The sequence below is a fragment of the Coloeus monedula genome (genome assembly GCF_965178545.1).
Source record: "Coloeus monedula genome assembly, chromosome: 2".
NCBI lineage: Eukaryota > Metazoa > Chordata > Aves > Passeriformes > Corvidae > Coloeus > Coloeus monedula.
Genome location: NC_138782.1, coordinates 41721524 through 41737569, shown reverse-complemented (window position 1 = coordinate 41737569; position 16046 = coordinate 41721524). Strand labels below are relative to the sequence as shown.

Below are 16046 nucleotides of genomic sequence, written 5' to 3'. Positions count from 1 at the left end.
GCAACTGAAACCTTGATGGTAAGGAGTAGGAAAAGGTTCTTTAAATCAAAAACAATTCTGCAGTTTCAGCAGGGAATGACAAATACAGAAAACCCACTGAAAGCTTCCTAATTATATACACCAAGTGTTTGGGCACACATACATCCTACAACAGCATTTATTCCACTGGTAAGGTTTGCAGTAAAACCAGTGTCCCAGGTTCCCCTCTGCCCAAAAGGCAGCCCTGAGGCACACCAAGGCTGCAGGTTAGCTTGGAGTCTCAACTGAGGAAGCATGAGATGGGCAGGTCAGCACTTTTGGTATTGCTCATTAGAATGACTCACAGCTTGGATACAAAGCCAGGTAGATGAGGATTACTCACTGCTCCTTTCAGCTGATCAGAGCTCACTTCCTTCCAAAACCTGAGTTAGCAACTGTCACCTTTGCAGGCTACAGGGCAGCCAGACCTGCACCAGGGCTTGTTACCATAATTTAGGCACATGTAAGTCATCCTGTGGTGGGACACCACAGTGCTGCAGGTTGGCCAGGAGGGGTGCTCTGGCTTCTCTGCTCTATCCGCTCTCTCTATGACTCCCACAGCACCCACCAGCTGGTGGCACATCAGCTTTTCACCACCCTGTGTGGGGACTGCTGCTCCCTACACAGGGAGCAGTCACTGTGTGGGTGGTGCCCAGGTTGGAGGCTGCCAGGCTTTAACCCACTGAGTAACTTTGCTTCACCACTGCCATGTGTGTGAGCCAAGCTGTGGGTCTGCCCTTCTCACAGGGCCTGGAAGTCACTGATGTCATTTCAGGAGAAAGAAAACTCCAAGAAAGGTGTGAAAGAAAGACACCTATGTCCTCAAAGACACATAGGCACCTGCTGCTGAATGAAATCAAGGGTGAGGTGGGTTTTCTTTGCACCTTTAAAATCCAGGGTGTGGATTCCTCCCAGGCTGCCACCTGATCCTCAGAAATAGCACACACTGAGGACTGAACAGCAGAGCCCCAGAAAGGTTCCTGTGTGTCATCCTAGGTTTTGCAAAACGGCATGTTGCAAACACCTGTGGTATCCCAGCTCCTTTTTCTCTGCTCTGAAAACGAATGTTTTGACCTTAGCTAGTCTTCCCTGCCTCCTAATCTGTATAAACCCACCATTTCAGAAGCAGTGTTTTTGGTGCTGCATTGCTGACTCCTGCAACTTGGGCAAAATTGCTCCAGAAATCAGAAACTTGTAGGTCAACATTTATTAACCTTGTATTAAACTGTGTGGTCATTATTGCCCTTGTGTTACACCATGCTCCTGGCAGTCATTACGAGCTCACTACGAGCTCGCCTACTCATGTCTGTACCTCCATCACACTGGTTTACTGAAATAGCTCCCATATGGGAAATACATTTTCATGGTTAGTTTTCTCTTTACCCAGCCATATTGCTTGTACATCTCCTTCTCCTTTGGCTGTCAGACCTGCACAGCACCAAACCACTGACCTCTCCTATGTCTGGCAGGGAGCTAAGAAGCATTTCCATATTTCCCCACATTGGTAACATCCTTATTCTTAGTGTCTGGGATGTAAGAAAATAGGTGGGGAAAGGAAAGGAGATTTCTGCCAAAAATACATGCCCTGGTTCTTGAAAAAAAAAAAAAAAATCATGTTTCAGGCATTAATTCAGCCTCCAATTATCAGGGAGATGGCTAAGATTAACTAACAGGCCCTACAGCTGCTCATTGAAAGATCATTGGGCCTTCCTGTAATAAATCACAATAAAACCCCATACTTAAAAGGATGCCTTCAGAAAAAATCAGTAGGGGGGAGAGAGAGAGAAGGGGAGAAAGCATCTGACCAGTAATTGTAATTAATCTGTGGAGGAGCAGGTGACAACTTAGGAGATCCAAAAATGCTGGTTTTACAGTCATGAAAATAGCACTGAACACTGCAGGTCTGCATTCAGGCCACCAAAAGAGAAATCTTGTGAAGCAAGCAGGTGGGGCTGATTTTAATGCAAGGAGGAAGCGTCTCTGAAGTTATCCACTTTCTTTTCAAAAAGATTCTTGCAGCAGGCAGGGATCAAGTAATTACTTTGCCCCTGTTCACCAGATATCTCAGAATAGTAACAGACCACACACCCAGGAGATGATTAAAGGAAGTCAGGGGTCAGGAACACAGAAAAGCTTGTGATACAGAAGAGAAGATTTGCATGGCCATTAATATTTCATGACTTACAAGCCATGTGGTTCAGAACAAATACCTGCACAATAAAGTAGAACTGTCTGCCATCAGGTTGCATATTTCAAGACATACCTGAGTCATAAAGGTATTATTTACATGCCTTTACCCACGAACAGAATGCAAAACTGTCTGAATCCTTGTACCTACCATAGGGGAACATGGAAAGCCTGTCTAAAGGCTCAGCAGGATTTAAGTGGGGCCTCTGCCCTTTGCTAGACCTCTGCACAGAGTGAGTTTCACTAAAAGCAAAGCGCAAGCAGCATTTTTCATACTGCAGGCCTATTAGATCCACTACAAAGGAAAAGAGCTGCTGCACTGTCAGTATGTCTCTTCAGCCTCTACTCCAACCCATGAAACAAAAGTGCTATTTATATGCAAGTGTATAGATAGCAGTGCAGACAGCAGATATTGTATTCTCTGCCATTATTCCCATTTTAGACACATCAAAGCTGGTAATTGAATTTAAAGAAAAAAACCAAAAATACAAAACACCAAACCATAAATGACTACTTTTCTCCCAGTGAAAAGAACAAGATGTGTCAGGGGTTAAGCAGGAGTATTTCGTCCCAGGATTTTGGCAATTATCCTGGTGAGATTTCATTCTGGGAAAACAGAGTTTATTGTGGTGGCATAAGCAGGCCCTTTCCTTGCAATCAAAGCTAGGAATTTTCCCTGCCTGCACTTGCCTGTATGTGGCTGGAATAAGCAAGTGGAGCGAGTGGTTCAGCTGACTCACCAGCACAACCAGACTCTCCTGCTGCTGCCAGCCACTGATGGAACTTTTTTCCTGCCTTTGCACCTGGGCTCTCCCTTTCCCAAGCTGCTATAAGTGGTGAGGCTCCTGACTTGAAAGAAATGCCGAGAGCCAGAGTGACATTGCTAAATCGCCCAAAGGAATTGCTCAGAGCAGGAAGGCATGTTAGCATTGCTTGTCAAAGCTGCTGCTTCTCTGAGTCTCTTAGTGCTCTGTGCGTGTGTGAAGGGTGAGAAGAAATGAGAAGCTGTGGGGAGGAAAAAAAAATAAAATAATGAAAGCACTGCACCAGAATTGCAGTGTTTTACTGACAAGAATGTAAGTCGTTGCCTGGGGAATTTATAGCCAAAATGAGTCTAATACCACAGGGCTTGATTGCCATGATTGAGTGCTTTACAAATTACTCACGTGAGCAGCCCCACTGACTGTTGGAAGGATACTTCATGTGCACATTCTGACTCACAGTGATTAGTGACAGCAAACTGCAAGGGGAAAGGCATGACAAGGGAGAAAGTAGTCTAAGGCAACATTATTTACTGCTCCTCTCTCTCCAAAAAGAGTCAGGTGTTTGACTATTTCATTCATTGGCTGCACCTTTGTTTTAAACCAGGTGCTTGCCAGAGTGGAAATCATTTATTTTAAGGTTCCTTCACACAAGGAAGTCTGAAGACAAATCCAGAGCAGGTGAAAGTCCTACTTCATGAATATAATTTATTATTATCATTGTGAGGTGCATGACAACTAATAAAACACAGTTGTTTACTTCACCAAGATAAAATTTTGGAAGAGTCTTGACTGAGGAGGTAAATCCCTACTTCTCCACGTTTCACTATACCTATGTTGGCCAAAAGCGTTTGGTTGCCAGCTGTCTTGTGGTTGAGTGTGACCAGGGATAAACTGGTTAATGTTGGATTTTGCTGAGATTAGTGATATGGTTGATGAGGTGATTTTGTTTTGTATCTACCTGCTAGCCCTGGTTCTTGCTTGAGAAACCCAAAGTTGTCTCTCACAAATGGCATTTATCTCTCTCCTTCCAAAGCAAATTGAAAGCTCACTGAAAAATTGGCATCCCAAATATAACCATTCACAACTACAGGCCTGAAGCTGCAAAAACTGTTGTTCTTGCTTCGAAGTTAATTATTTTAAGGCATTTCAGTTTTAAAAATTGTATGTTATGCTGAGAGTTGAACAATGTGAACCTCACATGATTGCAGAGGAAATCTCACTCCTGCCAACCAGATTCTCAATATAATTCCATTTTTTTCTTGGTCCTTCCAGGTCTCAAGCGCTGTCAGTGCTCCCCACATCTACATTTCACTGGCAGAGACAAAGCAGTGCTGTTTCCCAAAACTGCATCTCTGTCCCTTTGCCTCTCCTTGGACTTGCCAACTGTGAACAACTGGAATGCAGCTCAGTCCATCCTCAATAAGCCTGCAGGATTCAGATTGTTACGAACACAATCATAGAATACCAGATTGAAAGGGATCGCAAGGACCATCTAGTCCAACCTTTCTTGGTAAAAGCAAGGTCTAGACGTGAGCTAGTATGCTGTCCAGCTGAACCTTAAAGGTGTCCAAAATTGGAGAACCCACCATTTCTCTGGGGAGATTATTCCAATGGCTGCTATCCTCCCTGTAAAAAAATTTTCTCTTGCATCCAACCAGAATCTTCCCAGGAGTTACTTGTGCCCATCATTTCTTGAGATGGCCATCCCTTGAGACAGCACTACTGGTAGGTACCCACTGAGGTGATCTGGTTTGAGACTAGGACTCAGCTGGCCTACAAGATTCTGCAAACTCTTTGTATCATGGGTTTGACTAAGCAAGAAGTCAGAGGTGTTTTGTTTTGCTTTCATGCTTTATTCTTAAGTACATTCATGATTATGAGACACTTGGACATTGTGATGATACCAGAGTGCACTCAGCATTGTACTGCTTGAGCACTCTACAGACTCGAATGCAGCCATCCACAGCTTGCACTCCACTGGGGTTCTCCTGTTAGCCTCATTTCACTGACAGGAAACTGAGGGACAAAGATGCAGAACAAGAGCGCCAAAGGTACTTGAGTAAAATAGTAGCTCTCATTATGGGTAGCTGGGGAATGCAAAAGGCAAAGTTACAGCCATACATGCTGTGTATGTGGAAACAGGGAGAAACATGTCCAAGAGATGGACCCAAGCAGCCAAGCTGCCCAGCTGGTTACTGCGGGTGTGGTGGAAAGATGGGGATTTATCAATCAGTGCTTTCCCTTCTGCACTCAGGCAGGGGTATTGTCTCTGGGTACCAGGGGTTTTCCTTTTTGCTGATGTTGTTGCTTGAAACCAACAAAAGACAGTAAGGCTATGGTGTTTTCTTTTCTGGAAGACCATAAAAACGATTCTTTTGATGAAAACCTAGGTGACCACACTCCGTATTTTGATACATCACTTCAGGTGATGGTGGTACTTTGTGGATTTGGCTGCAGGGGTCTTGCCCAAAACTGCACAAATCATCAGCAATGAAAGAAGCATCTCAAAACCAGGTGTTCCAGACGTTAGATTTATGCCCTCACTATTAAAATATTTCTCTTCCATCTGCTCATATGGAGTCATGTGTATGTAAAACAGGCTTTCTAAATAGTGTACACTTGAACATCCTGATCTAGACCTGAAGTCTTGCTTGTTGTCTTTCTGTACCAAGAACGACCTGTGCCACCTCGCCATCCTAATGAAGGGAGCATTTGTCTATGAAATGCAAGACAGCATGGAAGGGGGCAGGGCAGAACCTTAGAATAAAAGAACAAGAAATTCAAATTAGGCCAAAGAAGGGAAAAATTTCCAACAGAGAAATTAACAAGCTTGCTTAAGATAACAGGAAGATATGGTAAACCAGTTCTTCAAGGACCGAGATAATTTCAATTTTCTTCACTTAAAATTCCAGCCTACAGTCTCTGATGAACTTCTTGTCAACACAGCATGGGCTTGACAGTGCTGCTCTTGTTTAGGGTTGTCTCCTCTTCTTGCCTCATATAAAAGTCCAACGTAATTTTTAGTCATCTGTTCAGGACAGGGTTCAAAGCTCTGACATTATTATTTATCTTCTTTCAGTCCACATTGGAATACATTTCCTATTTTCTCTCAGAAACAAAGCTGAAGATCTGCTTCACTCGTTGCCTTTCAGGGAAAGAATCAAAATTATCTTATCACTAAGGTTATATAGGAAAAGTCACACACGGGCATGCAAGCAATGGCCTTGTGGCCCCCTCAGCAGTACTGGATCCACTCTTCATGAAAGATCATGAAAATGATCCAGAGATTTATTAGAGTAGTATGCATGTGAAGGTCTCCAAATTGCACCCTAAAAACAAGACATGGAATTTGCCACAGCAATTAATATGCAGTAACATCTCCAAAATGGTAACAATGTTTGAACTTTTGATGATTCTTTTGATGAACTTTTGGTTAGCAGATAGGCTAAACTGTGCCCCCTGCATCACAAATCACAATGTTTTACCCAGTATCTGAGGTCAAGACGTTAAAAAGGTTGTGCTCTATGAAAAAGCACAGATGTAGGAGTGATCTGCAGTATCTTGTCATTTCACTACCTCTGAACTGCTCAAGGTGCAGTCTTACTCTCATGAAAACCACCTTGTCTGGAAATCGTAATTGGAAAGGTGTAGAAACTAACAAGACAATTATTACACAAACATTTCATTGTGGGTTTCTAATGCACGGAACACAGTGAGCCTCTAAAACAGTGATCCCAGTATCTTTATCATGTATTAACACATTTCCTGTAACACTCTTGCCCACTCAACCTGCCGTTTTACTGAAATAAATTCAATTTAAAAAAAAATCCCTTTAAAACACTACTCTACAGACTGATACATCTGTCATGATATTAAAAAGGCCTGGATACAAAAGATGGGGTTTCATTTTCACGTGAATATAAAAGAAAACTAGAATCAACACTGAACACTTGTTTGCTCAATGACTGACCTATGGCAAGAGGACCTGGGAACTTCCTATCTTCAGGCAGTGGAAGTACCACCTGCTTAATAAAGGCCACCCTCAGTGAACTGAAAATCTACAGAATTCATTCTGAAAAGGTTCCACAAACAAAAATAGTTTCTCTGCTTAGCCTCTTGTCCTTGTAAGGGGCTTACAAACACATGAACTTTAGAGAAAACACCTTCATTTACTGATAAGCTGCTGAAATGATGCAGTCTTGAAGAGTGCCATTATTTGATGGTTTTTTTCCTTGAACCTCACCTCTGAGTTTATTCAGTTTACTCTTCAAAGTAGTAACCTTACTTATTGCTGAACATGAAAACACTTTAAAAATGCTGTGGCAGAAATTAAAAAGGACAAATATATGGTATATTACTTTGTGAAAAAAAAAAAACAAACCAAAACCCCACCCCTTTTTTGAGAGTTATTGATTATTTGTGATTGTTAATTTTTATCGAGTTCAACTCAACAGGAACTGGCTGTCAGTTGTCTACTTTTAACTATTTGGGAACTTCAGAGGGGCAACAAGAAAACAGTTGGATAAAGTCTCTCTCTACGTTTGCCGGTAGACGTGAATGCCAACATGAAATACAGTGATTTCTGACCCTGCACTTCATACTCTTCGCTGTGAATGTCTCTCATTATTTTGACACTGATAATGGTTAAGTTTGCATTTCCTCAAGGGAACTACAGTAACTGTAGTAAAACAAGGAGCCATCTAGTAAGGTCAGGCCATCCCCCATAAACATACCAAACCACACAGACAGTGCTGGTAGAATGGTGATAAAGTCTGTTGATAAAAAATTTCCAGTCTTTAAACTCCACATCTAACTTTAACTTGTAGACCTATAAATGCAATTCCTAAAATGAACGTGACCATAAACAGGTATTACTGACTTGGTGCAAGAGGTAAGGAAGGTCAGCACAATTCTGTTCTCTAGGGATCCGGATGGATGAAGGAGGGGGTTTACACAGTGCAGCCAGAGACAGCACAGCAAATGAGGCTGTGCCCACACTCCAGACCAGGACTGCAGGGCACAGGCACCTGGCACTCAGAGTAACAGCAAAGATGGTAGGGGCTGCTTTACCTGCTCGAGTGGCACATGCCAAACAGCATCTCTACATTCTGTGAACTTCGGAGTTCAGCTAGCTCAGACACACCTATACGCCACTACTTTGGTGAGACTCATCATGGAAGGTGTCTTTGAAAACTAATTATGCCAAATTTTTCATTCTTGCTGGGAGTGCAGAAGGGTACCTTAGCACTGGCATTTAGCCTCCTCTCCCCTACTCAACCAGATTTCTTAAGATGCCACTCTTATCTACTTCACTTATTTCTGAAGCAAACACCTTTTTATTTAAGCAGTATGAAGTGGAAGGAATTTTTAGCAAAGAATACCTTGATAAAAGTAATTGTCCTTAACTAAAACCAGGCATAATCACATAAATGAAAGTGCAGAACACCATAATCTAGTTCTTCTCCAAAGTGTGTTTCTCGCCAGGTTCACAGTAGGTGGGGTGGCAGACATCTTGATTTTTTACCATAATCAGAAACCATGCCCCAAAGCAGTATGTTAACATTAAAGTAACACTCCTCTTTCTTATTTGCTCTGAACAATTTTAAGTTATGCCTACAAAATTACAATAACATCAAAATCACTTGGTCATCTTTGAGAAATTTATAGAATTGGTGCATCCACATATCCATATGCAAGATGTGTATTGCATGTTTATGGTATATAATGCATACTTCCTTCCTTTACAGTTACAAACAACAGCATAAACCAAAATATACCCTGATAATTGGACAACCATGAAAGTTTAAGCCTCTTCAACAATTAACATCTTTTATAACACTGCTAGAAGCATTAATGAAAATTTAGGTGTGAAAAATGTACATTCTTTATTCTGTTGTTTAGATACAGAATAAAATTTAACTTTTCAGAAAATAAAACTATAGCTATAGCATTGAGAGCTGTCAGTTTTCTTTTGAGGATAAAGTACATGCACCTTTTTCCAGTTTATTGCACATAATGTACAGTCATAAATGGTGTTTATTTACATGTGTTTTGGCAATGTCCATGTTTGCTTTTCCCCTCAGAATACATTATTTTGCACAAACAAAACCTCAAATGTTTCACACAAACTGCCATAGTACAAGTCAAAGCATTTATGTATATATGTCGCTTCGTTGTTGCTGTATTTTCAATTAATTCTACAAAGAGTTTCAGATCTCAGCTAATCTTTGCCTTGGGAGGCAAAGTCCTCCCAGTTAGTCTTGTTGTCAAAGACGGACACCCAAACTGCAGGCACCAAGAAATTAGGACTGTAACCTGCTGTGCCTAAGCCCCAGCCCCTATGCACCACCTGCAATTAGTGCGCAGGCACAGAGAAGGAAGAGCACTGTACTTTCGTCAACCAGTTTGATTCAACATTGATTACCACGTGCTAACGTTATGGGTCATGTATTATTTGGACAGTATTCCAGTGTTTTAGAAAAATGTATCAAGCATATCAAAACAAAACAGAAATTCCAGGAAAAACCATGTACTTCCAGCCCTAGGAATGTGTTACTCAGATTTCGTTCTGTACAACGCGCTGTTTCTGATAACTGGTATTTTTATCCAGACACAAAGAACTCAGTTTCATATACTCCTAAGTATGTTTCTGCCAAGTTAATTTCTAAATGGATGGTAACACACTTCAATGCTTCCCTGCTTTTTCAGGGCAGAAAACCTTTTAGTGGTCCCCCTCACAGAGTACAATCTGGCAATAAACTTTTCGTTACATGTAGATTTTTGACACACATTTAAAAGGTATGTTCAAATAAAAGATCAGTATTGTCAGTACACTGAACATATGCTCATTAAAAATATCTGAAGTGTGTTCTTGAAGGCACTTTATAAAACGCACAAAAATACTCTAACTGAAACCAAATCTGGTGTACTTCGGTACAACAGTTCACTTTTAAGATGTGAAGAGCACTGCTCAGAGTTTACTTTGAAAGGCCAGATGATATTTTTATTTATATGCTGACCTAATTAAAAAAAACCCAAAACCTAAGATAAACCCCACTTTATTGGATCAAAGAGCAATTATCTAATTGTCTTGAATGTATGATCTTTCAAATGTTAAGACAATTTAACCTCAGAATAATAAGAAAGAAAAAGAAGCTAACTTCAGTGATTTAGCAATATTGAAGTCATCCTCAAATTCAGTTCTAAAAAGAGTTCATATCTTTCCTGTAAGCAGGCAAAGTAAAAAATAGTTAAATTTTCAGACAGGCACTCAGGTAAGTTGAGAAATGCCTTTGGTGGACAACAATAATAGTGTATTATTTTGATTTTAGAGTTTCCCTATTTTTTTCTGTCCTTCAGCTTTAAAGTACTACAAAATTTACAGCAACTTTCACTATGGCATATACTGAAGAATGAGATGAAAATGCACTGTGGACAAAGTATGACAGTAGTTAATATCTATTGATAAAAATAAAAAATAATAAAAATACTACAGAAAAGCAGTTGTTCTCAGAATAGAAGTATTCTTCAATATAAAACATTAAAGTTTTGTTCCATCTGAATAGTTTCACCTATACTGGATAGAGTACTTCACCAAACTAAATGTGTGCCTCTGATAAAATTCTTTAAGATTATAAATTATTTGCTCTGTAATGACACTTGTTCCATTATCCAGTCAAAAGGTCCTGGTATTATCTGTTGTAATTATCTAATATTCTTATCATCTGCCTGTGGCTGAGTTTTAGGATAGCAACATGATCTGTTAAATTAAAAAAAAAAAATTCTGCACAAGTGAAACTATTCAAAAGGTATTGGTATTTCAGCTCTACCTAAAATTTTTCTAAAACAAAGAACTACATGCCATTAGAAAACTAACAAACATCATGAAAGCTAGACTATTTTTCTCCATAAAATAAAGATGCATAAAATTTTAATTACTAGCAATACTGTGAGAACTCTATTTATACAGTTTTATATAGCATGTATTTCAAGATAAATAGTTTGAAATGTCATAAATTAAAGGAGGAATTTGAACAGATTCAGACTCCTCATCTGGAATTTTACTATCTATAGGAAAAAAATGGGACTTCCAGGAAGAAATCCATTGACATCTGAAAAGTTATCTACATCGAGGATGTCCCTTGATATTAGTGGTAATTACTGCCCACTCAAGGTCACAAATCCAGGAGAATTACCTGGGAAATATGAAGGAGGCTCAGATAGTGTAGTTCTAAGAAAGGGGAAGCATTTCTGTAAAAATATTTGCATAGATGTACATTCAAAACAGCATTTTCACCATTTCAATTCCCTGCATTCATGTTGCTCCAGTCATCCACAGGGATAAAGATCACATAAAGGCAGCTCTGGAATTTGAAATGGATATTGCTTGGTAATTTAGTGAAAGGTGTATTTCTGTACTTTCTGCAGTCATTAGGAAAAAAAAACAGTTTGACCTTTGGCTTACAGAAGTTGTACTCCCCTGAGCTAGGCAATACTGATAGACTACAGCAGAAGTACCATAAAAAAAAGTTACTTGAAATAGCATGGCATAAATAAGGCACTTTTGCCAAAGGAAACCCCCAGGTTTTGTATTTCAATGTACAGCAGTTTTATCCAGAAATATTTTCTGCTTAGAAATGTCACATGATGCAACAGTGAATCAGGTGCCAAAACCAACAAATCACAAATTACTGTGAGATTAATTGCAACCTCTGAATGGTTCAACAAAGAATCAAACTGGTTTCTGTACACCGTCACCATTTACCAATACACTGGCATCTTTTGCTCTTTTGCTGTGAGCCAACAGTAATTATTTTAGAGAAAGAAAAAGAAAGTGTGGAATTAGTAATGCAGATGCTGAAAGGCAAGTGGCGAGACACTACAAGAAGAATGCCTCAAAAAATGCTACTTTGTTCCCATTTCTACTGGCACCTATTCCCCAAGGTAAAAGGCCAGAATGACCAAAGCCAACTTAATAGTAGTGTGCAGAATGTCAGCTGACAAACAACACAAAAACAAGTCACGTTGTGTTATCTGTGGTCACGTTCTTCAGGGTTAGTCCAGTAACTCAAGACTTTACATTCTTCCGTCTTTATTTGTTTATTTTAATTAAACATGTAATGGTTAATAAACAGACATAGTCCAGAGTTAGTAGGTTGGTATTATAACATTTATTAAAATAATGCTATGGGTTAATAGAAACAGCAAAGAACCAAAGAATTAAAATGCAAGCTATGTAAAAACCCAACTAAAACCCAAATATGTCTAATGTATTCATCCAGTAGCTAACTAAAAGCCCAAGAAAGACAACACTCCCAATATAATAAAGTACTGCAAAACAATTGGCAATTTTTCAGTTATCAAAATTGTGGGTTTTGCATTTTGTATCCTTTTTTCTCAATCAGGAAAAAAATTCTTTTGAATGTTATATAACATACATATAAAACAAGATAGAAAAATACATTATAAACTTGTAACAATGGCTGTAAATACATTATCTTACATGTTTCTCATAGGCAATAGGTTGGTTATGGTACATACATAGCATGAAACTACTAAGATAATAAAGAATAGACAAATATATGTCATCTGTACGGTTACATACAAGCGACACTCCCATCTACCCACTCTAAAAAAATTACATAATACTGTCAGAAAGAAGTCTTAAAACTACTTATTTTAATAAAGAAAAAGTCATTAAAGAATGATAATACTGAGAACCAAGGCATTCAGAGATTTCAAAAGTCATGCTTTTAAGTTGATCCAAAATTTTGTCAGTAACTAAGTTTTCAGAAGTTTGTTCAGAGCAAACATTACTTTCACATGTCACACATCTATTCCATACACTTCCCCTCCCCCCAAGTAAAAGACCTTTGATAAATGTCTAAAATGTCCAGGTTTTATCATAGTTGAGATGAAACTGGATCAAATACTGGTATTGTTTTAGCAAATCTCTCTTCAAATGTTCGAGTGTCGCAAGTTTATTCAACCAACCAACCAAAATAAAATCAAAATGGCACAGCATATACTGTAAATAAAATCAACACAACTGTATGTGTAACAGGAAGACAAAGCCGGTGGCACAATAAACAAAAATCTAGCGGAATACGAAAGGATGAATGTCTATTGCATAGTAAATAAACTGATAATTATTTCCAGGTGAGACAAGATGTTAGATGAGGTCACCATGCAGGTGCTTAAAAACGTAAGCCCTCTTAGCTTACTATTGACCTTTCACTTGGAAGCTGTGAAGATTTGCAGGAGGAGAATAAGTTGACAAGAGGGGAATAAAATTATCACCTGATATTTGCCAAGTTTAGTACTGAGCCCCACAAAATAATACTTAACATTTTCAGAACTAAATACTGTGCGTTCAACAGCTTCAGCTCTTGCAATTGCCCAGCTATTCGAACCTCATGTGGAAACAAGGGTTAAAAATAAAGTATAGCTGGACGTCAAATGGCTGAAGTCCCTCTCCTGCTTATCTTTTGAAGAAAAGTCAATGGGCCAGATCTAATAGTCAAAGACGAGCTGAAAACTACGCAACTTCCGTGCTGTTTGCCACTGCAGGAGCTGCTTGTGAAAACTGGGGACGTGAAAACTCGCTAAGCACTTTCAGTTTCATTATCCGAAGAACATCTGTTTTCTGGGTGGTGCCAAAGCCTACTATAGTTGATGTATATTTATTTCAACCAAAATCAAGAAAACTCCTCTCCATCCCTGAACAAAAATGACGTAACTTCCAGCTCTACAAACATTTGTCAGCTAATAATCTCCTTTAGCATGAGACAGTCTGTATCACAGAACCCTTTGGTTTACATTGCACAAGTACGGCATTTGCTATGATTTAAAAAGTAGAGTGGTTGAAATAATAATGGGCTGGTTTGATGAAAACTTAGCAAATACTTCACTTAATGAGATTTTGGCAAAGTCACATCACACTAGTATGGCAAAAATCAGGTAATTAATATGGTCAACTCATCATTTGTCTTCCCTCACAGCTTCTTTCACATACTGGGCGACTGAGTGGCATGCAGTAACTTGTCTGAGGGAGAAGCTGATTATACAAGACATTTGACTAAATGACCATGAAGAAAATAAGGCACTTCCTTTTCTTTAGACTTATTCCAATACTTAAAAAATAAAAAAGAAAGACTAAAAGGCTCTTTTGGTCTTTTGTTTCTTGACAACCACCAGAAAAAATCATTTAATGAAATAAAGGGTTTCTTTGTTCTTTTTTTCTTTTTTTATAACACTTGAAAGTATAAAATGCTACATTTCCAAAAATATATTTTTTTTCTGCACCAGCACCCTTGTATAGTAAAAGTATCTACTTTTTTGTTCATTTTGTTTCAATGCACTACACTTTATCTACAATTTCATTACATGTATACAGCAAATAGGCAAGCATGGCTTTTACATCCTTAATGAAATTTTTTCTATACAGGGAGGTTTAAAAAAAATATTTGAACAGTTTGCCCAGTAATGTGACACATAATGCATGTACCTTGTTCTCATGTAATCTTCCAAGGAGATTAAAATATGGTTAAAACAATTTAAACTCGTATTTTGCTTTAATAGTGTTGCTGTTTTGTTCTCTGCATTAATGTAGTTCTGAAAAGTCATCATAATCTGCATTTCATGGCACACTTTCCTTTAAAACGTCCAATTTGGCAGGCAATAGAAAAAAGGCTGCAACATCTGCCCTTTGAGGGCACTGGTAGTGACTAAAGAGCGTATCAAATTTTGAATACTTTTTGGAATCCCTTCCCCAATGACATCCCTGACCAAAGGTTCATGCATGATGCATCATCACACAGTACATTCAGAGAGAGCTTTGACTTTTTTTTTTTTTTTTTTTTTCTGAGAAGAAAAATATTCCTAGAAGTCTCTCACAGTAACTGCCTCTGTCATCGGGTAGTTAAGGGACATCTGTCTCCATCTCGTGCGAGGCCTCCTTACCGTTCGCTTGGGGCAGGACACTAGAGGATGATCAGTGCGGAGGGATGAGTTGGACCTTATTGCTTTACTACTATTCAGTGCAGGTTCTAGAACCACTTTCACCCAAACAGGAGAACAACAAAAAGCGGAGTTGGAGGACAACAATTTCTTTGTCTGTTTTGTTAGATGGTAAGACGAACGGACAAGTGCCCCAGCTCGCTGCACTGAAGACAGGCAAGCAAAGGCGTTTACCAGTTAACTGATCAGCAGGCAGGCATGGTCAGGTCATCATTGGGTGAAGAGTTCAGAGGTCAGAAGGTCATAGGTTAGTTGCCGGTGGCGGCTGGGTGGTTAGAAACAAAAAAAAAAACAAAACAAAAAAAAGAAAGAAAAGATAGAGAAGAGATTAGTTCCAGCTAGTGACGGCTTAATGACAACATGAAAACTAATCACAACTAATAAAAAAAACAAGCATGTTTAATTCTGACATACTGATCGACACCACCATCTACAGAATGCAATAAAATCATGACAGCCCTCCATCATGATTTGGACATGTGAAGGAGAAGCCCACTCCCACAAAACCGGTTAACAGGAGAAATAGAGATAAAATATGACTAACGACTAATGGTTAGTAGCAGTCGATGAAGGAAATTGGAAAACAAAAAACGATGAACAGTTTTTGAACTGGGTAGAAGATTTCTGGAACAACAGTCAGTGCACAGCATCAGTATCTGACTGCTATTAAGCATTAGTACCTCCCCAGGTGCAAGCATTAAAGCAACTATTAATGATGGATGTGATTATTAATAACTGGTTGTTAAAAGAATGGAGTCATCTAAGGAATTCTGGATTTAGAGAAACAATTTGGTTCAACAAACTATGGGCCAAACAAAGGGTTTTTGTTCAATAAATTTTTTATTGCCTTTCATTTATTCTATTTACAAACAACACGGAATTTCTTGGCCTCATGATACAAAGCAATACTAAACTGTAGTCTAGCAATGTAGGCATCATCGTGGAAACCAGGAAAACGCTCAGCCTGCTACTATAGCCAGCATTTTCCCGTTCGAACTACTATTTTACACATATAGGACACTTATAAAATGCACTTGCATGTAAACACTGTAGAAGTCC

The 16046-nt window shown here is 39.1% G+C and overlaps 1 protein-coding gene across 2 annotated transcripts in view; it reads right to left on the bottom strand.

Annotated features, from left to right (window-relative positions):
* Positions 1-8829: 8829 nt before the first annotated feature.
* QKI (QKI, KH domain containing RNA binding) overlaps positions 8830-16046 on the bottom strand; it is a 153114-nt gene continuing 145897 nt past the window's right edge. For both annotated transcript variants that reach the window (XM_082302883.1, XM_082302881.1), the window contains exon 8: positions 8830-15252. In XM_082302883.1, coding sequence (XP_082159009.1) covers positions 15236-15252 — 17 coding nt within the window. In that variant the 3' untranslated portion in view covers positions 8830-15235. The remainder of the gene's footprint in view (positions 15253-16046) is intronic.